This window comes from Megalopta genalis, unplaced genomic scaffold (genome assembly GCF_051020955.1).
Source record: "Megalopta genalis isolate 19385.01 unplaced genomic scaffold, iyMegGena1_principal scaffold0023, whole genome shotgun sequence".
Taxonomy (NCBI): Eukaryota; Metazoa; Arthropoda; class Insecta; order Hymenoptera; family Halictidae; genus Megalopta; species Megalopta genalis.
The window spans coordinates 1,031,462-1,055,979 of record NW_027476093.1 but is presented as its reverse complement, the minus strand read 5'-3'; the positions used below and the strand labels follow the sequence as shown (position 1 = coordinate 1,055,979).

Here is a 24,518-nt window from a genome sequence, read left to right as displayed (position 1 = left end):
ATATTATATTATTATGTATTATTATATTCTGTATTATAAAGTGCTCGAGCACCTTTTAAAACGCGATAACTTTTTACAAACTGTATAAAATAACTCGAAATGACAAAAAATGTAAAGAAAACTCTCGTTAGCCACTGTACATACGTAACTCAGCATTAAGAAATTTCTATCAACATATCAGATAGTATTATAGAATAAATTACTGAAATATTAAAAAATATATATATCAGAGAAATGTTGATTGGACGTGTAACGACAGAAATAGAAAAAAGGATACTCTTCGGTCTGATCGAAAGAGACACGATGTTTAACAAGTAAACAGATGAGACAAGCTAAATACATAGAAGGTAATCTTGCGTATCAATTTCGATAATCTAATTTATAAATAGACACGTTTACATATCGTAAATTCTCGTTACGCAAACTTCACGATAAAAATGATAACGATTTATAGAATTTTCACAAATTTCCACGCTGACATTCGATTATTTTACGAATACAAAATTATTTAGCTTCGGTCGTCGAAGGCATTTTTAACCGTGAGTATTCTCGTACTAATTACTGTATCATCGCATGTAGAAATCGATCGATACGCGAGCGCGTATATTGAACCATATTTTAAATAGTTTATCGTAATGTGCGTACATGTGTGGGAGCACGCTTAGGTCCAGGAAATTAAAGCGGGGAAGGGAAGAAGGTAACCCGTGGAGGAAACAGCACGGCTACCAATCGTTGCACTACCACTATGATATTGCACGATATTCAGTCTCGGTGCGCGGATCGTCACGTCGGCTCGCTCTCCTCGCGTGGACCCAGAATTCGATTTTCATATCCGTTTGTTTCACTAGTTGTTCCCGACCCGTGTGTGCGAGCACACGTTACAAAAAAATGTCTCAAATCTATAAGAAGTCGATGCTAACGATCGGCAAGTACGTGCCCCAGCAGCTCCAGCCATTGTGGAATCACCCAGCTGGTTAGTAAGTTGTCTAGGATTTTCGAATTTTTTAAATTTTTTCCACACGTGTCGACCGACATCGTGTACCATTTTTATACGTGCCACTCTGAAACGTGCGTTCTCACACTATAAGATTAGTAAAAGGGGCAATCGTCTTAGGGAGCACGAGCACCGCGCTTTTTTCTTTCCTTATCTCTCTATTCACGTAACACGTACTGTTATCTTCTTGGTGGACTTGACCGTCGTATCGTTTCACACGAAAATCAATTTTTACCACACGACACACTGCTCTACATTTTAGCTTATTTTCTCTCTCCGAACCCGAGAGCTATCTTCACACGTATCTTTCGAATGATAGCATTCAAGAACTCATCAATGTACCAATGAAGAAACGGTATAACGCTTTGTCATTCGTCTAATGTTAATAATTTACAAAGATCCAGTAACTCGGATGCTATCGTTAATAACGACTGGTGTGTAATTCGTTGAACTTCCAAATAAAAGGAGAACTCGATATGACCATGGTCGTTGGAGCATGAACAGTGTTTTTTCTTTCTTTCTTTGTGCTGTACCCAATTTGATATAAAAACAACAAAAAAATACAGGAAAAGAGGAATGTAACACGGCAGTACCGACCTATTTTCCCCTTTCAGGTCCGCAGACTATATTCTTCTGGGCACCGACTTTTAAATGGGTCAGTAATAAATATTGAACTTCTATGTCTCGCTATTAAATATTTCGTGCTTCGTATTCGTAATACCATAAATTGTGAAGCGAATAATCCGTGCACGGAACGCGTAATCAAATTTTCCGTCTCTACGCGACCGTGTGCATATATTTTGTGGTTAATATAAGCGAAATAATTTTACTTCAAGGCGGATAACGCGGCGGCGGGGCCTTTACGTCGCTCGCCAATAAACACGTTGCAGAAATATTTTCTCGTGTCATGAGGCAGTTGTGTATTCGCGTACAATGGACTCGATCCAAGTGCGACTTTGACACGTGAGGTCGTAGATCTTGAAACGGCTGTCGCCGCTCGTGCGACCTTCGCCGATTTCGTAATCGTTTATTCTCCTCTTCTTCCGTAACGATGCATGAAATTGATTTCTGCAACGTGATCTAGTACGAGAAGATAGGCAAGATTATTATACCTACAAAAAGATAACAAATATTAACTGATTTTATCATTTTTCATTTATTAATGTTTTTTTTCGATAGATATCGAAACTTATCGCGTTCGTACTAAAATTTGTTGTAATCTATAATTTGGATTATTTCGTACGTACAAATAACGCGTAAACAATTTTGTAATTATTTACAATTCGAACGTTCTTATTTGGACAACAATTTTGCCTATCGTTGATTCGTAGTTTGAACATTCTTCAAATTGAATATTTTGGAGATCACCGTTGTGCGCATGCTTTTGCTAAATTGTGGTCGATTCAGCTGGAAATAGATTAACCTTGAAGTAAACAATCTCAATGTCTGTGCCTAAGCTTTCTGTTCTTTCGTTTCTCGCACATAATTAGACTTGTTCCTTTATTGATGATTGTCACTTTTCGTTTGTAATACATTCCTGTTCGAAGTAACCGTATTGTTGAACGAAATTCGAACATTTTAGGGGCTTGTAATAGCTGGCCTCAGTGACCTACAGAGGCCAGCAAGTCAGCTTTCTGTTAGCCAATCGTCTGCCTTGGCCGCGACGGGAGTGATATGGACCAGATATTCCCTAGCAATCACCCCGAAAAATTGGAGTCTCTTTAGCGTAAATCTCTTCGTTGCGATAACGTCTATTTATCAAATTGCTAGAGCAGTAAAGTAAGTATATACATATATCTTACATTTTATATTTTGCATTTTCATTCAATAACATTATTAAGTACGTAAGGCACAACGAAGCGCTTGATGCATTGTTTGCAACAAACGCATTTGTGCTTAATGCGAATACATTTTAATTCATATCATTCTTGTTACGTAAGTTCTTTCAAATATTTTTTCTAGATATATGAGGAAAAGCACTTGAAAAACTTCTTGATTTTTTTTTAATTAACACTGTAGAGAATAAGTTTTGGAATGAGTATACAGTAGAAACATTTATTTTTACAATTTTCTGGTATCTATATAAACGTTCCGTTAGAATAATTATTATATCATCTAGAGAAAACTTGAATACAGTTTCTAGATAATAGAATGTTCTGATATCAGGATATTACAAAACTAAACCTTCAGATAAAAGAGTCTCTGCCGTATATTTTATTCTTAATCACATTTTAATCGCACAGAAAACCAAATTTCTAATCTATTATTATTCCTGTGTGATTTATACGATAGAATTTAAATGCATTCATAATTCAATGTAAATTGCATACACATTCTTGTGCATCGACTATCGCATATGTACATAATCAATTTTATTGGAGATTATTATGTTGAATGCATTATGTAAGTTTTATAATATTCAAGATCATTAAAGTAGTTATCAAAGCACGGAACCTGCATATTTCAATATTCTACTAATGTATAAGTATTTAATCTTATTTATAAGAATTATTTGACAGTAAGAACATTGTTCACTGAAGAGTGAATATTTGTTTTTAGCTATCAACGGGAGCAGGAAGCTCTAGCGAAAGCATCGACGACACATGGAAAATAGTGACTATACTTGAAATGATATACATTCCTAGCGATAAAAACAATACTTAATGTAGATAATGACCATATTAGGTACACTGACTTGCGGAATATTTCCGAATGTTATGTAATGTGAAACGGAGGAGCAGTAACACTCTATGAATAACCGCGAGATTAAAATAATTATTTAACTGGCACTTTCAGCAATTTTGAAAGTTCCATATAGCAAAGTTGTAAATACTTCAATTTACATAAATACGGTGATTAGTTGTATATTAAACACGGGAGGGAATCAATCATAGAAATACTAGAAGCATTGAAATACCAAAAAGGAGCAATCGTAACACGAGGATGAAGTAATTGTATATCAGGAATACAAACTACAAAGATGAAATATTCCAAAAAATTGCTAAACGCCAAGGCTAAAGAAACGAAAACAACAGAAATGAAATACCAAGATTTGGAACACACCGCGAACAGATCATTCGCACTCAGGATATTCGAACACCAATAATCAAATTTATACTTCTATTATCTAGAATAGTTTGAAACACTGACGATCGGAAACTACGACATAATAGGATCGAACATTATTTACAAAGGAAATTTGGATTCCAAAAGAAAAGATTATAATGTTCTGAGTTCAGAATCTGTGAAATTCATAAAATGTTCATACCGAACTGTGATATCGAACCAAAGGTGCTGCTCATAACTTTATTCCACTAGTAATGCATAAATTGCAAATCGTAGACTAAGTACATGTACCAATTAAAATGTATTACACAATATCAAAATTTAATAGATACTCGCTGAATTATATTGTAAACTGAAAACACCGATAACAGTACACCAGTTTGTAATATTGATATACTATACTTATTGGGTATGTTTGTCTACGTACAAATCTACCTCCAAACAATAATATACATATAATACCTATTATGTATAATGATTCGCGCAACACTGATGCCGAATAATTTGAAAACGTAGGAAATGTACAAATTGCATACTGAGTTCGATAATGTTATAACTGCCTTGTATAAATTTAATAAAATAATATATTTTTGTATAACATGGTTTATTTATCCAATACTAAATTTCAACCTACGCACATATCAACGTATTCGATGCCGTAATCTTTCAATTTGAGTTTATAGCTGAAGTGAGTTGAATCTCGTATTACACTCGTAATATACAGTATATGTATAGCGTGTTTCTAAAGTGGTGATACAACCGGAAAGGATATGATTCTACATAAGAAAATGTGTCGAAGATATACATAAAGATTTGAGATTTCGTTTCCTAGAAAAATTAATTTGATATATTATTTCGACATATATAATGTCAGGAAGATATAAAGTAGGCGAGACGATAGAGAGAATGTTTTCATAGAAGCCCTAAGCAAATATTGAATAATAAAAAAAGAAATTGGCTTGAGATGTCCGCACCTAATTCGTCCATAATTCATGTTTTGGCGGGTTTTCCACCCCACATACTATGAACATACGTATACATGGTGTCCCAAAATTATGATACTTCCGAGAAATGACTAATTCCTGAGGTTATTTGAAGTAACTTTTTCCTTAGCGAAAATGCAATCCGTGGCTTTGTTTGCGAGTTATTAACGAAAAACACTGACCAATGAGACGTCAGCTCATCCGACGCAAGACTGCTTAGCTAACGAGCGCGCGAAGCCCAGTTCCGCTCATTGGCTCGGTCGTCTCGCGCTAGCTGATCTCGCCTCGCATTGGTCACTGTTTCTCGCTTATAACTCGCAAACAAAGCCGCGGATTGCATTTTCGCTCAGGAAAAAGTTACTTCAAATGGGACACCCTGTATATCTATGTATGTAGCTTCATGCAATCCTGGCTAATGGACTGAGCATTATGTCGAGAGTGGGGTGTGAAATTCGTGATAAGGAGAGACTACATACCATCGACTATTTTCGTTCGAGTAGTTCCGAGTCAAACCGAATACAACCGAAGTGCGTGTATTTTGCCATAATTCAGCTATTATAGCATATTAGCATATATGCCATTCGTATATGCTCTATCCTCCTAGATATCGAAAATAGCCAGAAATTCCCTATCCGATCGCATGGTTACGCAACAATGCAATTCTATGTCGAGTCAAAGTAACATGCATTACCGTTTTATAAATGTTGGCAGTATCATATATCCACTAGAGTATACTCTGTAATTCTGTGGCACATCATAAAAAGGTGACAACGCCGGAATGTATTCTGTAGATTAATAAAAATGCTGATTGTTTAACAATCTCATCATTCATATGATCAAGAAATGAAGCAGATCTGCAAAAGTAATAAAAGTATAATTCTATGTTAGAATTACAATAAAAGTAATATCTTTTGCCGTGAAATTAGAGCTGTCCTACCGTAACGGTCGTGTACACAGCAGCACAATTTAGTGAATCTCGTGAAGGCTTACAGCTAAATTTTCATAGTCGTCTATGATATAAGATCGTTAATAATTGCTTACTGTTTAACTTCGTGTGATAAATCTTGAGAGAAATTAAACCTCACGACACGTGCATACAAAATGGCTTTGCCACCAAACTATAAACAAGTAGCAATGGCTACATCAAACATCGTAGCATCGAATCGTAAGTGTTATTAATCTTGATTTCTATAGTATTACTTGACATATTTTTTAAGAATGCTTAAGTTTAGAAATCATTTTTACAGAACGTCTTAGAGCTTCCGGTGGAAGTAGCAATAGCTCAGCGAACAGCGTAAGTATAGTCTAAATTGAATAAGTATTTTTAGAATAAACAGTTAATCCTTATGATAATTTGTAGAAAGATGCTCAAAGCCCGTTTATACAAACGCCTCATAGTCATCCAGGCTTTACGCCGCAAAAGGTTGGCAAAAACACAAATGTACGTACTCGGTTCTGAATATTATTTGAAGTCAAATTTTCAACCTTGAGAATTTACAAAATTTATTTCTTCGTTGTTCGATTAGGCTGACGCTCGCATGCCCAAACCACCTAAACCGCCAGAGAAACCACTTATGCCGTACATGAGATATAGTAGAAAAGTATGGGACCAAGTGAAAGCTCAGAATCCGGAATTAAAACTTTGGGAAATAGGGAAGATTATTGGTCAAATGTGGAGAGATTTGCCGGAGGAGGACAAAACGGAATTTATTGAGATGTACGAAGCAGAAAAGGTATAAAAGATAATCGATATTTTTGTTGAAAATTTGTTATCAGTAGCCAATGCTAATTTTTCATATTTGAAACAGGTGGAATATGAAAAAAGTTTAAAAACTTACCACAATTCACCTGCCTATTTGGCTTACATTGCTGCTAAAAACAGAGGAAAATCAGGTAAATATTGGAAATCGATGAAAATAGGTAGGAAATTAGGAAATATGAAATTAATGATATCTCATTTATTTATTAGCAATGTGTGCTGCGCAACAAAGTAATGATGACCGAGAAAGTCATGAACGTTCATCGGGTGGTACTAAAGGTCAAGCAGCGCAAGATAGAAGAATAGATATCTTACCTGCAGAAGATGATGATGGTACGTAAATGTATGTCTATCACGTGCATAATATCATATATGTATTTAATTTTATAGATCAAGACGATGGATATTCTGTGAAACATGTTGCATATTCGCGGTATACTAGAAATCATCGTCTTATTAATGAAATATTCAGTGACACTGTAGTCCCAGATGTTCGCTCTGTTGTTACTACACAACGAATGCAGGTATTGCGACGTCAAGTACAATCGTTAACGATGCACCAGGTAATGTAATATAAAATGTTTTGAACATTGATTATGGATTAAACAGTATGGTATGATTAATAGCTGTTATGTTAAATGATCAAAAACATACAGAAAAAGCTGGAAGCAGAATTGCAACAAATAGAAGAAAAGTTTGAAGCAAAAAAACGTAAATTTATTGAAACAAGTGAAATATTTCAGGAAGAATTGAAGAAAGTAAGTGGTCGATTTTTGTTCATCGAAGTATAAGTTAAATTTACTTTAATTTAAAAAAAAACAAAATTTTATTTTAGCACTGTAAACCTGCAGTAGATGAAGAAACATTCAATAAAATGGTAGAACGTCAATATGAAGCACTTAGACGAGATAGATTGAAAGGAACAGAAGAAAATCGTTCAGACGGGCCAGCATCTAGCGAATCTACTCCAAATTCCACGCCTACTCCGACCCCTGCACCAGTCAATGATGAAACTCCATCTGATGTAAGTAATTATGTACTTGTTATTAAGGCGCCTGCTCATTATTCTCTATTATAGGTTCCTGAAAACGAGGCAATAGATAAAAAGCCAAATGGAACGGAAAAGACTACAAATGAAATAAAAAAGGAAACATCTTCACCGCCATATACTGACAACAAACCTGAACCTCCATCGGTTCAGGCAAATTCGAATCAACATGCTCCTAGCTCTGGAATATATTGTGGGACTGTTGTTAGTCCAATACAACAACAGACACCACCACCTCCACTTCAACAACAACAACAACAACAACAACAACAACAACAGCAGCAGCAGCAGCAGCAACAACAACAGCAGCAGCAACAACAGCAGCAGCAGCAACAACAACAACAGCAGCAGCAGCAGCAACAACAACAACAACAACAACCACCACCTTCACAACCATCGCAACAGCCTCCTTCGACTCAACATCAACAACCTACATCTCAGCCACACCAACAGCATCCACAACAATCGGCTTCGCATCCGCAACCATCACCTTTACAACCACCACAATCTACTACTACGACAACAGCAGCACCATCCAATATAAATTCAAGTGCACCTGCAAATGCAAGTGTCACTGCAAATGCGCCTACTATGCCTCCTGTTTCTTCACCAGCTCCACCTGTGCAGCATACTCCTCATCAGCAAGGAATGTTAGCTAATCATTCAATGCCACCTCATCAAGGAACACAAGGGACTCAGGGAACACAGGTGCTTCCACCGCAAGGCCCTGTTTCTAATCCGCATTCCCCCCAGATGATTCCACCGAATCAAGGCTATGGTCAACAATATCAACCAGGACCAACTCAGCAAGCTCAAAATGTCCCATTAACTCCGAGACCACCTCATCCATCTTATACATACTCACAGCAGCAACCGTATCATCAGCCGTATCCTCAATATGCACATCCCTATTATCATCAACCGTATTCACAGTATTCACCACACGTAATGGGTCGTCCTCATGCTCATGGCCCTCATAGTCCGCACAGTCCGCATTATCACCCACAATCTCCTCATGCCGTCGGAGAAAATAATACTACTAATAACAGTGTGCCTGGTTCGAACACTGCTTCTGCACCAACATCCGATGCTAACAATTCATCTTATTCTCCGGCATCAGGACATTGCGAAAACGAACGTTCCGTTTCTTCAGACAACCAAGAAGGCCAAGTAGATATTAAATCAGGGTCTGGTTAATTATATTTTTACAATTACATAATTCTATTTATATAGAATTGCTTTCGATTTATGTAAACTGTAGGACATTACATTCGAATAATATTGATGCATTTAAACAATTATAATAAAATTGTCATATTCATTCAGTTTGTACAATAAAAACGTAATATTAATCTTTTTTTTTATTTTGAGTAGCAATACTGTTGCTTTTCACAGCATGACATGTAACTTTCAAAAATTCCAGAGAACGTGTTTGTGCAACGAACAAGATGTTTTTGCACATGATTACATTTTGAACAACATACACATCAGTCTTTTTACTTCACCGGTTTCATTTGCCATAATCCATCATTCAAGTAATGACAGTTCTCTATGCCCACTCCTTTGTTCACTTTAACTCTGCAAATTATATTATTATAATACACCTAGCACTTTACTTTTTATACACTTTGTATATAAAAATAATCATGTGCCTCATTTTACTTACATGTCGCCCGTTGATAATGTAGTAACACCGACAGCTAAAGCATGTTGCTTGCCCTCTGCCATAACAGCCTACATATTTAATTAAGAATCTAATAGACTAACAAATATTAAGATTGGTAAACAGTGTGTATGTAACTTAAAATATTTTAACAAAGGATACAACGACTGTTCCCTTTTCTACAGGTGACATCTTTGCACCTTTCGACGTTAAACCTGGACACATAATATTCGCTCCACTAAGAACGAACCGGATAGCACCTTTATCAACTTGTTGCATTGGTAAAAAAAATGGATCTAAAAGTTTTTAATATCTACATACGTATACATATTTATACCTATATATATATTACAGATATATCAATACTAAATATACAACATAATGCAAAATTTCTTTATAATTTCTTTTTCACAAAATTTGTTTAAAATTTAATCATTTCTCACTCACATTTATGTAACAATCTTAAGGTAGGCATCCAGGGTCCTTCTCGTTGGCGGAAAAATAAAAGGTCTCCTGCCGCATTTACAATAATCTCTATATGATCGTGACTGACATATAAAAATAGATATAAATACGTTCAATTATTAACAATTTCATAAAATATTCTGTCTATAAATCTCTTACCATTTTACAATTCGGAATGAATCCTTCTTTGGAATAATAGTGTCCACGTGACTTTCTAAATGAGGATAAAGATCAAGGAGTTTGGAACGAATACCTTTTTGCACTGACGATTTTAATTGCTGTATCCCAGAAACACTGTCTTTTTCATCGAATCTAACGAAATTTTAAACAAAACCATAATATATTACCGAATCGAGGTTATGTACTTTTAACGGACATAATGACACATACTTTTTGAACATCTTCTTATATTTTATAAAACAATGCCGCACGTTAATGGAGTACTGATATTTGAGAAATACATTCAATTCGATAATTCACAAAATCAACGTTGGCTTGTAAAATGTTCTATGTTAGCCGGTGGACACTTTGTATAAATTCTGTTATTATGCTACAGTTTCATACGGTGTGCGGTGTGCACATGACTTATAACCAAACCTACAAACACATACGGACATCTATATAAAGTTCACGTGTTATGATAACACATTTATTAAACAAATTTTGTTCATTTCCAGGTTAATAATACAAATTTATGTAGCTCATAATTTGAAATATACGAATACGAAAATGTTTAAAAATACAATATTGCCTCTCTCACGTTGTGATTTTATGGTTCCTCTTATCTGTTACACATCAAACAATGGACAGATTTTTGGGAAACGTGTGTGTCCTTTTTCCATCGAATACCTCAATTACATATGTATCAGAATTGTAATATACGATATATAATTTTAATAAATAGCAGAATGTTATATACGTACATACGTACAAATATATGATAATTTATTTAGGCTCATTTGTGTACATATGTATAGTAATGGATCTTACTGTTGCAAACTTCTAGGTCGCAGCTTGATCCGTTAGCAAGGGTCGACGTAGAATTCTCTTTGCCTTGATTGGCTGACGATTCACTGCTGAGACAGAATTCGCTGCAGATTGGATGCGCAGTAAAATGGTGGGGATGTGCGCGCCAGCATAGGGAGTAAGAAAAGCGTGCAAGAAGCAAGTCCCATTACTGTATGTACGTAATGTAATATGGCCGGTAGCCATCCTATGAAGACGTGATATGAGGATATGGCTCACATTCTTGCTAAGTTCGGTAAACGCCGATATGAATCTTTAATTTCGTTTTTGGTGCGTTTATAATACTTCAATATTCCATTTTATGTTACTTTGTGTTTCATTGAATTCTCATAAAGTCACAACAAATACACAACAATCTACAATTTTGCTTTGATAACAAAATACCAAACTGTGAAGATCTATTTTTTACATTTATTTAGCAATACATATGTTAAAAAGAAGGTTGTATATTTGTTTTAATATGAGAAAGTATCATCTTAGTTTAATACGATACTGACTATGCAAAATTATAATAATTGATTGTCCATTTATCTGTTAATATTCAAAATAATATTGTAGCTCCGATTTTGTAGGTTATGCTAAACTAAGGCCATTCGAATTTGAACATTTTGTTGATAATATGAAACATTATTTATAGGTTGTCGGGTCAGCAGATTTATGTCAAAAGGTTTCTCAAGGATTACATCAAAGTGTAAAAGGAAGACAATGGAATATTGTGGTGCACCAGTGTGAATTTGTTAGTGAAGTAGTAAAGGTAGAAGTTGATATTACAGTAGATTTCATTATTTTTGTATTTGATTGGAGATTTCAATCTTTGTCTGAGGTAAGTATATAAATCATTTAAAATGGTTTTAAGTTATACATCGATTTACAAAAATTTTACATAGATAAATTCTTATTTAAGGTAGAAGCAAATATAAACCTCATAGATGAGCATTATATAATCGCTGGAGCCACGTGTTTAGTAAATTGCAAGGAGACTTCTAGTAGTATGGGATTGATTTCCCATAAATCAGCAAAGCTACGGAATAAATATAATATCAGATTTTTATCTGCTAATGTTTCTGTATGCCCTTATAATCTTCTCTACCATTAACTTATATTTATCTCATTGTTCTGACCATTTTATACTTTCCAGAAATTACAAAGTTGTGTTCAGCTAGGTAACAGAATATTGAACATAGCAGAGGCAATACTTGGTATTACTAGCGGAATTCCCACTATTGGGTTTTCAATATAATACGTTTAAAGTTGTATATATAATACTGAAATGAAAAAGACGAGTAATAAGGGTCAAACATATGCATCGAGTCAAGAAGATAGTGAAAATGATAGCGATGAAACTGAATGCAGCATTGGTAGTAATTCGACAGCAGGTACTCATCGTAGTGACACACCTACACGCAGCGCACGTTACAGAAGGAAAGGAAGACGTAGAAGTAAAACTACAAAATATAAGTCTTGCACAGATAAGCCCCTTTATAAATATTGCTGCAGTATTAAGGAAGATCATGGACAACCGTTGTTTGGTGTACAGTTCAATCATCATTTAAAGGAAGGAGAGCCATTAATATTTGCTTCTGTAGGAAGCAATCGTGTAAGCATTTACGAGTGTCCCGAAGGGGGTAATATCAGACTACGTCAGTGCTATGCGGATCCTGATCCGGAAGAAAATTTTTATACTTGTATTTGGACTTACGATGATTCTGGAAAACCTCTATTAGCAGTGGCAGGATCACGTGGTGTTGTTAGAGTCATTAGTCCTGTAACTATGACTTGTATTAAGCATTATATTGGACACGGCCATGCAATAAATGAATTAAAAATTCATCCTAAAGATCCCAATATATTGCTCTCAGCATCAAAGGACCATGCTCTCAGGTTATGGAATATAAAAACTGATGTCTGTATAGCAATTTTTGGCGGAGTCGAAGGCCATAGAGATGAAGTTTTAAGTGCAGACTTTGATATGAAAGGGGAACGTATCATCTCATGCGGCATGGATCATGCTTTGAAATTATGGTCATTGGATAAACCGGATATGCAAGAAGCAATAAAACAATCTTATTACTCTAATCCTACCCGTAACGGAAGACCTTTTGATTCCATACTGCAACATTTTCCAGACTTCACTACACGAGATGTACATCGTAACTACGTTGATTGTGTTAAATGGTATGGTGACTTTATTTTAAGCAAATCTTGTGAAAACTGTATCGTATGTTGGAAACCAGGACGTCTCGAAGATTCTCAACTACGTAATGGAGAAACAAGTGCCACAGTTTTACATCGATTTGAATTTAAAGAATGTGATATATGGTTTATAAGGTTTTCAATGGATTTTTGGCAACGCACAATAGCTTTAGGAAATCAAGTTGGCAGAACATATGTATGGGACTTAGAGGTTGATGAACCTGGACAAGCACGGTGTTATTCCCTTCATCATCCTAGATGTACTGCCCCTATACGACAGACAAGTTTAAGTAGAGATGGCTCAGTGCTATTATGTGTTTGTGATGACGCCACTGTATGGAGATGGAACCGTGAACATTAATAGTTATATAATATATAAAAATGTGCCTTCATACTTACAGAATGTACCACATTAAGCTTACTGCCTTTTAATATGGAGTATTATAAAATAACTCTTATCAATAATAGGTTGTACACTTATTACAAAATATTAATCAGATAATTGTAATAATTTTAATTCATAAATAATTTATGAGGAAATTACGATTTATACATCCATACTATTATTAGTATGTTAGACTTTCGCATTAATTTCAAGCAAAGTTAAACGAGGTGAATTCGTATATATATCGCATAGGTAAATTATAATGATACTTGCACGAAAAACGTATATTTTTATCCCTTCATATGTAATAAGTTTAGAAATGGTATAGTGCTGAAACTATACTGTACATGCACTTTGATAAACAACATTTTATTTAATTATACTAATAATCAATGAAGGTATACATAACAAAAAGCATATAAAAAAAAATGAAATATTTTTACTTTTATAAACAATTTGTAAACCACAAAAACTTTGTGTAATGTTTCTAATAATATTGTTGCATCTTCATGTTTTTATGACAAACTTCTGGTTTCATCACTAGTATAACAAAAAATACGACGCATTACAATTTTGTAATGTTAATTTAGCTGTCTATTTGTGAATTTTGAATTGAATACATTGTATTTTACAACTTTTAACGATAAATTAATTTAAGAAAATAATAGTTCAAAAGACTGAAGTAATTATTAAAATTGTATACTATTATTTATAAACGAAAACGAATAAATACATTTCATAAAAAATACACTGTTGTTAAAATATTGAAGAACTGTGTATGGACAGAACGATATCTCAGAATAGTAAGAAAGCAAATGTCGAAACAGTATTTAAATCGAAATGTAGCATATATTCGAAGCGAAATTTTTGATTTTAAGCATAGTTGCTCAACAATGAATTAACAACAACTGTGCTTCTTTTCGCTTCTTTTGGTTCTTCACTTTGCTGTTGCGGTTGCACATCCTGCTGGCCCTTAATTCTAATATTATGCTTTTCTTTAAATTCATTAATTTCAATTCCTTTCTTTGTTAATTGATCATTGAATCCATCTATGATCTTTATAAGCTACAAATCGTGATGCATATGTTATTCGAACTTCGTAATAATACAAACGTATATCTACTTTAAACGTTTTAAGATGCAAAACATATGGAAAACATATTACCTGTTCCTTGTTTGTTGTTAACGCAGGCATTACATCTTCTACAGTGCGCTCACATAATACACCTCCCGTTAATCTGTAACACTTCCTTTTTGGATCGACATGCTTCAATGTGTCAATTACAATCCTAAAATTTGAAATACTTCGTTGTAATATCGAAAAGTTATTTATAAATATTTCTAGAATGCAACGGATGCTTAGCTTGCAAAATTCATGAAATTTATATATAAAAATGATCAAACTTATACTTTTATTTTTTGTAATAAATGAATTATAATTTTACTAGATTAAAATTGAATAAAGATTGTTCGTTAATTATTTCAAATAGTGGAAAACGCTTATGTTTATAAAGCACAAGAGTGGTTAGTATAGGTTAAGGAATTCATACTTGTGTTCATTTAATTCCATCTCCATTTCCGATAATTTATTAGCCATTGTTCGTTGCTCATTGCGTAGCGTTTGAAATTCCGACAATATTTCAGCAGTGGATTTTGTACCTTTGGAAGATTTTCCTGATTTTTTATCGCTAGCCATATTAGGCGTTTCGCATTACTCTCTTCTACACGCGTGAGATTAACCAATCTATGTACGCATTGTATACATATATACATGATATCCTGCGCGAAGTTCCTATTTCCTACGTTCCTAGTTCCTACTCAAGAATCGATTTGCATAGATGTTCACACAGATATGTTGTACATAGATTAAAACCGATGTTGATATTTTATGGAATTTATCAAATAGATTTTACTTAATTTATTTGAAAAACGCGTTAATATGAATTAAAAGTGTTTTTTTTTATAGTAATCAACATAAAGTACATTAAGAAACTATGTTAAAAAGATTTTAAGAAAAAGTAAATATCTCCGATTTACGAAATATAAAGAATAAAAATCCTGTTTCTTTTATGTATCTTATATATTATTATAATCATATATAGCTTACATTCAAATGCTTCTCATTAATACAAGATTTATAAATAAAACTTGAAGTAACAATTTCATTTATTTATTTTTTTCAGGTTTCTCCTTACGTTATATCGAATTTTATTTATTTTGTGCGCACAATTTTTTACAAACCATAATTTTTACTTTAAGTAATAACTTAAACAATAACTTATTATATTCTACAAAGAATACAAGAGCCGCGGTACAATGCATGCAAAAGTAATACATATCGGAAAACTAATATTTGTATGCTAAATATGCATATTTAATTTACCAATTGATACATTCATCACGCTCACACATAAATAAAAAAAGTTCGCAGTTAAAGCTACTCACAACAGCAACATTATCTATATATATTTGCAATATAAAGTTACAAAGAAAAATTCTTGTATACTTTTAATGTAATTATTTGAAACTTAGTATAGCCTTAAACAATAAGTTACAAGCAGAGGCAAATGGTGTACATTTGTATTACCAAAATCGTGATATGTTAAATGTTTCCTAGACATGGGTCGATTTACACTTTTCGTTATTTGAATTCAAAGATTGATCAGGAGTGTAAAAGAATAACAAAAGTACCTGCGCTAGTATACCTTCTCTGCGTAATAAATCTCATTGTTACACTGGTCATCTTATTTATATGTCGAATGCTGAATATATCATATATACATACATGTTACGATGTGAATGTAGAATAATTCTTATAAGCTACTGTACATACATATATTTGTAATAATAACTTCAGTCACGAATACAGTAAAAAAACCATAAACCTTGCAAAGTGACATATAAAATAACAATTTAATACAAAAAAAAAACTTATACTAATATTAATGTAATATCAGTGGTTACATTCAGAAAAATTAATACATTCGATACTTTTGAATGCATAAAATGATTTATAAATATTGGTAAACAAACTTAAATACTTAAACATGGAGCTAATGTACTGCGTCCGCTGATGGGTACAAGCAAATTAGAACATAATCACAACAGAATTTCTTAAAAGATGGAACATTTTTCAAAACAGAAGATGTTTAATAGAAATTTCAAGAGATCTATTACTATTATTTGTTGCAGCAAAGAATTCAAATATTTTTAACTACTTTGGATATTACTAGAAGTTTACTCCTTCAGTCTAGTTTATTATATTAAACATATTTTATAAATAATTATGATTTCTGAAGCATTGTAAATTTTAGCAGATCCTTTAATATTTTACTTGATCTTTCATTACGTTTGTATGTTGATCGTATGCTTAAAAAATAGTAAGTATTCTTTTAAGTACTTCAAGTAATTAACAATTGAAAGTTGAGGTAAATATGATCAAAAGGGAGTTTAGAGCTACTTGACCCTTAACTCTTTCGTATATTATCAAGAATACTCTTGCGACTATCCTCCAAAAGATTTTAGTTGTTAAAAAATGATTAAAAATCAAATAATAGAAAAATTTTACTGAATGACATATTTTTCAAAGTGGTGACAGTATTATCGGCTGACCGGAGATTTATTTAATCCGAATCAATACTGATACTTTCCTTTTTGCAATAAAAGATCAATATTGGTATTAATTTGAGATAGATCAAAATGGACAAGCGTCAGTTAAAGTATTCTAATGGTGGTGTCTTTGACAACATATGTCGAAGTCATTTGTGTTAAAATCCCTTTTCATCAATATTTACGGTTATTATCTTCGACACGTATTGTAAAAAAAAAACAAATATATAAATTATAAAAAATCAAGTATACAATGTAAATGTAAAATATAAAAAAACTTATGAACGATATAAAAAACTTATCATGGAAGAAACTGTATCATTGAACTGTATTAAAAAAAAAAATACAGATGTCATGTGTCTTTCTATATACAATACGTATAGACGCATATTTATATGCACAAACAGAATATTGTATAAATTGTAGGAATGTAATTATGTTCCTATTCAGAATAAATAAAAAAAACATGTTATATAAAATGAAAGCTTATAGATTCTAAGTATACAGTATGTTCCGTTTAACTGTATACACACGATTATTTCCGTAAGTATTTTTAATGCTTACGCAAATAACAGCATTTATGGATTTAAATCGAAAATACTGTTTATAATAATAGATATCGTTGATATGAGTATAATAGTTTTAATGCACTTCTGGGACACTATTATTTCAACAACGAAGAAGCATTTATAGCTTATATGTATATTTCAACTAAAACACAACTACTTTACGAGTCATTTGAAATTAATTTTGTTGGTTTTTTTTTCACTATAGGTATACTAATGTTCCAAAAAATGCTCAAAAATCTTATACTTTTAGTCAATACTGCTAGACTTTAGTCAATATGATACGACTTATTTTGATTTTATAAATTATACTATACAAATAATGGAATAAATAAATGTGTGCGTGTATAGTATGAATGATTGAGTATTTTATCCAAAGCCATGAATGCAACACTGCATCGTCCATGTATCCTCCGATCGCTTATAGCAAAGAAGGAATATGAATAATTTCATTAATGGGAACATTTTTCTGTGACAGCGTTATGAAAAACTATCTCAATGCTGTGAAAATTTCTGTTTGTCTGAAAATATACTCTAATAAAAACTTTATCACTGCTATATGTATATAACAATAATATAGGCTTCTGTATTATTAGCATCGCTATAGTTATATTTAATTCACAATACTTACAAGCTTATTATTGTGGAGTTTTTTCTCAATTATATATATATACAGTAAAAAACTACTCGTTCTTAATGAATTCTGTATTCAATAAAAATACAAGCATCTGATTGCAAATTATCTCAAAGAATTTCGTTAATTTTAAAGCATTACTAGACCGATGTTTCAGAGTTTAATCTTAACAAGAATTTGTTAGATTTCGGATGCGCAAGTTGTTCCGTAAGATGGAAGTGGGGTAAATGATATGCTGTACATAAAAGAGCTACTTCACCTTGTCTCAATTGAAATTCGCAACCATTAGCAAGAGGTCGTGATGGTAATTCGCCTTCGCAAACTAAGGCCCAATGATGAGAACGTTTCTGTCTCTCCTTCTCGTTTGAAAAAACGGGACTTGTTACGAAAAAAGGCTCTAGAAATGCTCGCGGGGCTGCATCTTGAGCTAAACACCGTGCAAGTCGATTTAAAATAGACTCTACAGAGTGACGCGGTTGCTGTCGTGTCACTCTTAAATACTTTTGCAAGGCTCTTGCCATAGATGGAAATACCGCTTGCGCAGCTTCCATAGGATCCATAGGACCAGGATTTGGAGTTGATTCTACCTCCGAATGTAAACGTTTAATATGTGCAAATGCTTCCTCAGCGGCAGTGATTAATCTTGCTCTACGTTTCCTAACTCTACGTTCATAATCGTGTTCTTCGTAAAAACGTTCATTATGGCTAGAATCCCTACGACGGGTTTGAGTCGGCATTACAGATCTATCGCCGCTACCTCCTCGAGACTGAACACCACTAGTAACACCACCGTCAACTTCATAAAATTTGAAGCTTGACTGTTTTCTGCCAGACTTTGATACGGGCAGTCGTTCCAAATATGGATTATAGATAGGAAATTCTGTATAATACCTTTCTAATACCCACACTGCTGCTCGTTGTATCGATAACTGACCAATTGCATACGATCGTGATACACCGTCTGGTGATCTTACAACCTTGAATATTAAGTTATCGTTAGAATATACTTAAAAAGTGAAAGTTATTATATAAAATTTAACCTTGACATACCTTGATATAAAACATAGGTTGTTGATGCCGGATTTCAATAAGTAATATCGCGATATAATGTATGAACAATAGAGTATCTGCGAGAGTACCAGCGTAATTTACTAAATTTTTGTACTCTGTTATTCCACCATTTGCAGCAGTCTTTGCACTCTCTGTGACCTAAGATTTATAATAATTTTATATAAATGTTATAATGGAAAGGAAACTTGAAAACATTTGATAAAATTATATACCTGAACAACGTAAAATAGCCAATAAGTACAAATGCACAATGTGGTAAGAAGTAATACCCCAGCTCTGAATAAGAATATACGAGGCATAGTAGCGTTTCGTGAGTGTAAAAACACAGCCCAACTCCCGATACCTAGTAGCACCAACTTAAAGGCTAAACCTAACAATTGGCCTTTACATTCTGCGTTACATGATAGCAATTGTAGCTTTTGTTGCATTGTTAATACGGTTGTAGAATCAGGAAAAAATCCTACTTTGGGCAGTATAACCATAGCGACAGGGCTAAGAAAGGCGCTTAGTCCAATTATCATTGCTATAACAGGACCCACGAATCGATTACAGGAACTAAATGATCCATCATTTTCATGCGGCCAGTGGCTCACATCTTCAGTCGATTCTGATCTATCGGAAGTATTTCCGGTAACAGCAGTAGTATTTTCGCCCCAGTTTTCATCTTGTGGTAATATCTGTACTTCGATAACTTCTTGACCCAAATTGTCGACACTATCGCCTCTTACGTTAACAGTCGTTTGAAAAGGAGCCATTTCGCTTGTATCTAAATGATGCCTTTCCTTTCTGTGACTGCGACTGGTCCTTTTAAATAAAAATATTCATATTATAAGTGAAACACAGGATTTAACTATAATTTTTGCCATTATTACATAAGCACATTTGGTCATCAGATTCAAATACCTGGTACTTCTATGAGAATGTTGTCTGTGATGAGACTTAGAACTATGAGTTCTGTGATGTTTTTGAGAAGTCCTGCTATGATGGCTATGGCTATGCTCGCTAGCCCCCGATTTTACGCTCTCAGTCTCCATTCCCCGGCAAAGGTTACCGCCCTCGAGCTACCCCATAAGAACATACCCTCTTCCAATCGTTTCCGAACGCCAGGCACATATACTTAGTGCTATATCACAATCGCGGTGTTGAAACTTTGTTGAATTAGAAAATGATACGCTACGAATTAAGAATCTTTAGGGCATTCTCTGTGCACAAAATTTTTTGCACAGCCGACATTTTAAGATACGTAATTAATTTTCCGAAATGTCGAATTCGTACCATTCAGAACGAAATATTTGTAATAAGATCGCTTTATCAATGTAATCTTCTATTAAAATATATTTAAAAACAGACACCGACACGCCTAACGTTTATTATTCCCACCCTCTTTGTCTTGTTACCACATTCCAGAATAATTGTTAGGAGAAGGAAGATCAGGTAAAATTTCCTAGGGATGTTTAGGGAAATATCAAGTAGAATATACAAAAATATTCGCATGTCTAATATTAATATATATTTACAATATTGAAAAGTTACGTTTATTTATTATATATCATATATTCAATCAAAAAAATACTATGCACTAGTACGTACATGTGAATTATTTCGACTGTATGTATATGTGTACCAGTGTGCTTAGGTTGCAACGGAACCGGCGCAGGTGACTCGAGGTAGTGGTAGAAGTGGGGATAGCATCCGTACCCCGTATTACACGATGCGAACATTGCGAATCTTAGGTATATGCATATATGTACACGATTCGAACACTTAGACCATGTATATGATGTTCTAAAATTATGTTTCCTTTTTCTTTACCGCGAATGTAATCCACGGCTTTGTTTACGAGTTATTAACGAAAATAATTAACCACCACTAATCATTCGACGAATCAGCGTCCAGCTAGAGGACTCCAATTTTCCTATTGGCCAAAAAGAAAAGACGGGAAAGAAGTTGGAAGGAGATTCCAAACTTCATGAAAAATAACAGACTTTATTCAGTGCTCATAGAAAACACATCTTAGAACTCGGACAATAAAGCGTTCTTTAATTTTCTCAAGCCATATTCTCGTTATTTTGTTATCACATACGAACAAGACGGGAGCCATAACAATATACAGTTGACATCCTGAAGTTAGCTGTGCGTTCTATCTGTGACAAGTATAGGAGTAGAAATTGCTTTGCTCTGATTGGCTGCCGATTAAATGCTAAGATCAAGCTTCACCGCGGATTTGTTGCTCGGTGAAATGGTGGGGATGCTTGCAAAAACTATGGGAGGTAAAAAAATCGTGCAAAACCTGAGGTATATATTACCGTAGTACATACATTTAACGTAAAATTTGAAACGTAATTTAACGTAAAAGTTGACATAAAATGAGTTTATTTCACTAAGAATTAAAATTTTCGTTCGTTAAGCATTTTATTAGATTGAACCAAAAATAATCTCCGTTTTCATTTTTTAAATTTATGTCAGTGTAAAATAGTTTGTTATTATTACCATTGTATTTAAATTTTTAACTAGTGTTAGACTTATACTGCTATTTAATCACTCTTATTTATTGTTGTCAGTTCGTAACCGTGCAATATATTTTCGATAGCGATTGTATAAATTAATTATAATTCAGTGTAATATTTTTTACATGACGCTGTAATAATTGTATAGAATAATTAAATAGGATAGAAGAATACGTACTAGACTTCATGAATTCCAATCAAGATTCAGTGAACACTATTCCTGCATCAAATAAATACGACGAAGAATATGTAAAACTTGTGCATAATGTTCTAAATGAAACAGTAAGAAGTTTTGAAAAGGAACAAAAACGTATGTAATATTTAATGTTTCATATTGTGACATGTTTTTTGTAATATAATTAATGATTTTAGTATCCGATAAAGTTCTATTAAATCTATATAATATTTTTGGTACTGTATTCGAAAGAGCATTGGAATTATATGAGCGAGGACATATAACCCATATTTATTCATCCGAGACTGTTGCAGCGCTACCTCACAATGATAATAATAATACAAGATATTTAGTGCAAGTTAAAGGCTTTTCAGGATCAATATATGTATTGTTTCCCGATGTAAATTATTGCACTTGTTCATCATTTAGGTATCGTAATGTTTTATTTTTATAGGAAATGTTTTTAAATATTAATTATATCGGCTATCGTAAAACATTTTATCTCGCAGGTGTCAAGTGTTAAATGATAAATCTTTATTCACTTGCAAACACGTTTTAGCAGACTGCCTAGCGACAATTACAAAGAGTAAATTATCTTATCAATACATGACGGAGACTCAATTCCAGAGCGTTTTACTACATCAGGTTTCGTACGTGCAACATGTTATCTGATACAGAAAATTATAAATTTGTTGCAAAGTTAGGGAACCTTAAGACTATAGTACAGTTACTAAAAGCAATTAATTTTAAGGAGGTATAATAACACAAAGTATTTTCAGTTAATCATTCTGCGTGATATTATCTAATAATCTGTACATTTTATTTAGAGTGCAACATGTTTTGGTACCGAAAATGGTTTGAAAGTAACGGTGGAGGATTCAAAGTGTATGCAGGCTAGCGCATACATTCCATCTTATGTATTTCAAGAATTTACCTTAAAGGACGACGTTATTTTTCAAATAAGCTTAAATATATTGGTCGAATGTCTTTGCATGTTTTGGAGCAATATCAATACTCAAGGGAATTCAGTGGCCCTTCAACTTTTTTATAAAGTATATACATACGGTGACACGATTACAAAAATAGCTTAAGTCATATATTTTTTAACTCAGAATATTTCTAATTTGTCATCTAACAGTTCAATTTTCCATGGTTCTACATTATCGTAACATAAGTAGACAGAACACAGAATAACTGGCAAATAACATTTTTTTAGACCTTAGTCCACTTCCATTATTATTAATATTTATGAACTAAATATTACATGAACTTCAAATATTAATGGAATAATCATTCCAATAATAGGGAACTGGACATCCAGTAACGGTTCTTATAGAAGAAGATGGTATTATAACAGACTGTTCTTTAAAAACTCAAGATCCTGATGAACTGTTGAACTTTCATCTAGAACCAGAAAATGTTTTAAATAAAGTAGTTTTACAAACTGAACTGTTGAAAGATATATTATCAGAGCTCGATCAAACCAGTGATTTAATAGAGGTGGGGTACAATCTTAAATTTGTATGTTTATAATTTAACACTATAATTCCTGTGTCACCCATACGTGGGTGAAGAAATTATTTACTCGGATTTGAAAATTATCTTTTACGCTGATCTATTATAATTTTCTAATCGTAAGATTTGCAAAACATAATAATGCTGGAATAGTAATCGATGTCGTACAACTATACTTTGCAATTTTTAATTTAATTGAATAAAATATTTTAATCTCATTAAATTTTTTGAAGTTGCAACGTAACAGTCAAAGCGTTAATGGTTCTATATTTTCTTTTTTTTTCCGATGGCTCTAATTTTATAGCTTCTTCTATCACCCTCTGCGCCATATTTTCGGATCAGTACAGCTGGCTTGGCTGGGATTTGTCGCATCGAGTTACCACATGGCGGTGATTTAGTAGATAATTTCGAGTGCACCTCGACAGCAACAACCAGTTACAAATTGTCGCATATCAAACCGGCTATGAAAGCATTGGTATATGCTAATAAAGTTTCGTTGAGAACAAACACATGCGGACTGTTATGTTTCCAGCATATGGTTAAAACGGACGACGGTCATACATGTTACATAGAGTATTACGTAAGAGTTTCATATCTTTTCGCATTTCGCTCAAAGACAATCAGCAGTTAATAAAACAGTGTACACATGTCAAAAAATACTTTCTTTCAGATCTCACCGGTGATAGACTCGAACGAGTAGTAATTGTACTCTCTAGGTTACTACGGATTATTACGGGATTTTGTTCATAGTAACGGGATAAAAAAAATGATTGAATATTTCATACAAATTATTTCTCATTCATCTTTTCGCAATGCTAATTGTAAGTATATAAAAAAATATCATCTTTGTACAAAAGAA

General features: G+C 33.4%; 9 protein-coding genes across 11 annotated transcripts; 6 read left to right on the top strand and 3 right to left on the bottom strand.

Annotated features, from left to right (window-relative positions):
• The first annotated feature begins 741 nt into the window (after nucleotides 1-741).
• Nucleotides 742-4,658, top strand: LOC117217804 (uncharacterized). Its single transcript, XM_033465645.2, has 4 exons — nucleotides 742-973; nucleotides 1,609-1,649; nucleotides 2,577-2,773; nucleotides 3,554-4,658. The coding sequence occupies exons 1-4, from the start codon at nucleotides 889-891 to the stop codon at nucleotides 3,606-3,608; spliced, it is 378 nt and encodes a 125-aa protein (XP_033321536.1). The 5' UTR covers nucleotides 742-888; the 3' UTR covers nucleotides 3,609-4,658.
• A 1,098-nt stretch (nucleotides 4,659-5,756) lies between these two features.
• Nucleotides 5,757-9,202, top strand: LOC117217772 (uncharacterized). The gene is made up of 10 exons (XM_076527479.1): nucleotides 5,757-6,208; nucleotides 6,291-6,337; nucleotides 6,404-6,484; nucleotides 6,570-6,776; nucleotides 6,852-6,936; nucleotides 7,013-7,135; nucleotides 7,193-7,365; nucleotides 7,459-7,560; nucleotides 7,638-7,826; nucleotides 7,881-9,202. The coding sequence occupies exons 1-10, from the start codon at nucleotides 6,145-6,147 to the stop codon at nucleotides 9,045-9,047; spliced, it is 2,238 nt and encodes a 745-aa protein (XP_076383594.1). The 5' UTR covers nucleotides 5,757-6,144; the 3' UTR covers nucleotides 9,048-9,202.
• On the bottom strand, nucleotides 9,194-10,886 carry MCTS1 (malignant T-cell-amplified sequence 1 homolog). 2 transcript variants are annotated; one of them, XM_076527480.1, is made up of 7 exons: nucleotides 10,730-10,886; nucleotides 10,369-10,575; nucleotides 10,138-10,290; nucleotides 9,961-10,061; nucleotides 9,676-9,809; nucleotides 9,517-9,584; nucleotides 9,194-9,428 (listed from the first exon to the last, which is right to left on the bottom strand). In XM_076527480.1, the coding sequence occupies exons 2-7, from the start codon at nucleotides 10,377-10,379 to the stop codon at nucleotides 9,347-9,349; spliced, it is 549 nt and encodes a 182-aa protein (XP_076383595.1). In that variant the 5' UTR covers nucleotides 10,380-10,575; nucleotides 10,730-10,886; the 3' UTR covers nucleotides 9,194-9,346. The 2 variants fall into 2 exon arrangements, with proteins under 2 accessions (XP_076383595.1, XP_033321501.1); XM_033465610.2 differs by having other exon boundaries at nucleotides 10,739-10,886.
• Nucleotides 10,887-11,045: 159 nt separating this feature from the next.
• On the top strand, nucleotides 11,046-12,376 carry LOC117217776 (uncharacterized). The gene is made up of 4 exons (XM_033465612.2): nucleotides 11,046-11,274; nucleotides 11,642-11,827; nucleotides 11,909-12,070; nucleotides 12,143-12,376. Exons 1-4 carry the CDS (start codon nucleotides 11,215-11,217, stop codon nucleotides 12,242-12,244), a joined length of 510 nt encoding a protein of 169 aa, XP_033321503.2. The 5' UTR covers nucleotides 11,046-11,214; the 3' UTR covers nucleotides 12,245-12,376.
• On the top strand, nucleotides 12,275-13,662 carry LOC117217773 (polycomb protein EED). The gene has a single exon (XM_033465608.2). The coding sequence runs from the start codon at nucleotides 12,275-12,277 to the stop codon at nucleotides 13,556-13,558; it is 1,284 nt and encodes a 427-aa protein (XP_033321499.1). The 3' UTR covers nucleotides 13,559-13,662.
• Nucleotides 13,663-14,003: 341 nt separating this feature from the next.
• Nucleotides 14,004-15,333, bottom strand: Pfdn2 (prefoldin 2). Its single transcript, XM_033465613.2, has 3 exons — nucleotides 15,133-15,333; nucleotides 14,748-14,871; nucleotides 14,004-14,647 (listed from the first exon to the last, which is right to left on the bottom strand). The coding sequence occupies exons 1-3, from the start codon at nucleotides 15,276-15,278 to the stop codon at nucleotides 14,456-14,458; spliced, it is 462 nt and encodes a 153-aa protein (XP_033321504.1). The 5' UTR covers nucleotides 15,279-15,333; the 3' UTR covers nucleotides 14,004-14,455.
• Nucleotides 15,334-15,736: 403 nt separating this feature from the next.
• Nucleotides 15,737-21,124, bottom strand: Vang (Strabismus domain-containing protein Vang). The gene is made up of 4 exons (XM_033465583.2): nucleotides 20,366-21,124; nucleotides 19,675-20,266; nucleotides 19,442-19,600; nucleotides 15,737-19,368 (listed from the first exon to the last, which is right to left on the bottom strand). Exons 1-4 carry the CDS (start codon nucleotides 20,494-20,496, stop codon nucleotides 18,532-18,534), a joined length of 1,719 nt encoding a protein of 572 aa, XP_033321474.1. The 5' UTR covers nucleotides 20,497-21,124; the 3' UTR covers nucleotides 15,737-18,531.
• Nucleotides 21,125-21,682: 558 nt separating this feature from the next.
• LOC117217758 (zinc finger SWIM domain-containing protein 7-like) lies at nucleotides 21,683-23,131 on the top strand. Its single transcript, XM_033465579.2, has 4 exons — nucleotides 21,683-21,757; nucleotides 22,131-22,279; nucleotides 22,342-22,573; nucleotides 22,654-23,131. The coding sequence occupies exons 1-4, from the start codon at nucleotides 21,702-21,704 to the stop codon at nucleotides 22,814-22,816; spliced, it is 600 nt and encodes a 199-aa protein (XP_033321470.2). The 5' UTR covers nucleotides 21,683-21,701; the 3' UTR covers nucleotides 22,817-23,131.
• Nucleotides 22,766-24,518, top strand: LOC117217756 (Radiation insensitive 1). Of its 2 annotated transcripts, XM_033465576.2 has the most exons (5): nucleotides 22,766-22,898; nucleotides 22,972-23,196; nucleotides 23,450-23,644; nucleotides 23,964-24,239; nucleotides 24,330-24,518. In XM_033465576.2, exons 1-5 carry the CDS (start codon nucleotides 22,806-22,808, stop codon nucleotides 24,357-24,359), a joined length of 819 nt encoding a protein of 272 aa, XP_033321467.1. In that variant the 5' UTR covers nucleotides 22,766-22,805; the 3' UTR covers nucleotides 24,360-24,518. The 2 variants fall into 2 exon arrangements, with proteins under 2 accessions (XP_033321467.1, XP_033321466.1); XM_033465575.2 differs by having other exon boundaries at nucleotides 23,964-24,518.

What these genes read in the sequence shown, in the direction of transcription:
- LOC117217804 (XM_033465645.2), top strand. Translation starts at nt 889, where the DNA reads ATGTCTCAAATCTATAAGAAGTCGATGCTAACGATCGGCAAGTACGTG. An exon ending in GGGCACCGACTTTTAAATGG is followed by an intron (nt 1,650 to 2,576) that starts GTCAGTAATAAA and finishes CGAACATTTTAG; the next exon opens with GGGCTTGTAATAGCTGGCCT. An exon ending in CAAATTGCTAGAGCAGTAAA is followed by an intron (nt 2,774 to 3,553) that starts GTAAGTATATAC and finishes ATTTGTTTTTAG; the next exon opens with CTATCAACGGGAGCAGGAAG.
- LOC117217772 (XM_076527479.1), top strand. Translation starts at nt 6,145, where the DNA reads ATGGCTTTGCCACCAAACTATAAACAAGTAGCAATGGCTACATCAAAC. An exon ending in GCAATAGCTCAGCGAACAGC is followed by an intron (nt 6,338 to 6,403) that starts GTAAGTATAGTC and finishes GATAATTTGTAG; the next exon opens with AAAGATGCTCAAAGCCCGTT. An exon ending in AGATGTACGAAGCAGAAAAG is followed by an intron (nt 6,777 to 6,851) that starts GTATAAAAGATA and finishes TATTTGAAACAG; the next exon opens with GTGGAATATGAAAAAAGTTT.
- MCTS1 (XM_076527480.1), bottom strand. An exon ending in CTTAAGATTGTTACATAAAT is followed by an intron (nt 9,810 to 9,960) that starts GTGAGTGAGAAA and finishes AAAAACTTTTAG; the next exon opens with ATCCATTTTTTTTACCAATG. An exon ending in ACATTATCAACGGGCGACAT is followed by an intron (nt 9,429 to 9,516) that starts GTAAGTAAAATG and finishes TATAATTTGCAG; the next exon opens with AGTTAAAGTGAACAAAGGAG.
- LOC117217776 (XM_033465612.2), top strand. Translation starts at nt 11,215, where the DNA reads ATGGCTCACATTCTTGCTAAGTTCGGTAAACGCCGATATGAATCTTTA. An exon ending in GATTTCAATCTTTGTCTGAG is followed by an intron (nt 11,828 to 11,908) that starts GTAAGTATATAA and finishes TTCTTATTTAAG; the next exon opens with GTAGAAGCAAATATAAACCT. An exon ending in TTTTATCTGCTAATGTTTCT is followed by an intron (nt 12,071 to 12,142) that starts GTATGCCCTTAT and finishes TATACTTTCCAG; the next exon opens with AAATTACAAAGTTGTGTTCA.
- LOC117217773 (XM_033465608.2), top strand. Translation starts at nt 12,275, where the DNA reads ATGAAAAAGACGAGTAATAAGGGTCAAACATATGCATCGAGTCAAGAA.
- Pfdn2 (XM_033465613.2), bottom strand. Translation starts at nt 15,278, where the DNA reads ATGGCTAGCGATAAAAAATCAGGAAAATCTTCCAAAGGTACAAAATCC. An exon ending in ATGGAATTAAATGAACACAA is followed by an intron (nt 14,872 to 15,132) that starts GTATGAATTCCT and finishes TTCAAATTTTAG; the next exon opens with GATTGTAATTGACACATTGA. An exon ending in TAACAACAAACAAGGAACAG is followed by an intron (nt 14,648 to 14,747) that starts GTAATATGTTTT and finishes CACGATTTGTAG; the next exon opens with CTTATAAAGATCATAGATGG.
- Vang (XM_033465583.2), bottom strand. Translation starts at nt 20,496, where the DNA reads ATGGAGACTGAGAGCGTAAAATCGGGGGCTAGCGAGCATAGCCATAGC. An exon ending in CATTCTCATAGAAGTACCAG is followed by an intron (nt 20,267 to 20,365) that starts GTATTTGAATCT and finishes TTTATTTAAAAG; the next exon opens with GACCAGTCGCAGTCACAGAA. An exon ending in GGCTATTTTACGTTGTTCAG is followed by an intron (nt 19,601 to 19,674) that starts GTATATAATTTT and finishes TATAAATCTTAG; the next exon opens with GTCACAGAGAGTGCAAAGAC.
- LOC117217758 (XM_033465579.2), top strand. Translation starts at nt 21,702, where the DNA reads ATGGTGGGGATGCTTGCAAAAACTATGGGAGGTAAAAAAATCGTGCAA. An exon ending in AAAATCGTGCAAAACCTGAG is followed by an intron (nt 21,758 to 22,130) that starts GTATATATTACC and finishes ATAATTAAATAG; the next exon opens with GATAGAAGAATACGTACTAG. An exon ending in TTTTGAAAAGGAACAAAAAC is followed by an intron (nt 22,280 to 22,341) that starts GTATGTAATATT and finishes TAATGATTTTAG; the next exon opens with TATCCGATAAAGTTCTATTA.
- LOC117217756 (XM_033465575.2), top strand. Translation starts at nt 22,806, where the DNA reads ATGTTATCTGATACAGAAAATTATAAATTTGTTGCAAAGTTAGGGAAC. An exon ending in AAGCAATTAATTTTAAGGAG is followed by an intron (nt 22,899 to 22,971) that starts GTATAATAACAC and finishes CATTTTATTTAG; the next exon opens with AGTGCAACATGTTTTGGTAC. An exon ending in AAACCAGTGATTTAATAGAG is followed by an intron (nt 23,645 to 23,963) that starts GTGGGGTACAAT and finishes CTAATTTTATAG; the next exon opens with CTTCTTCTATCACCCTCTGC.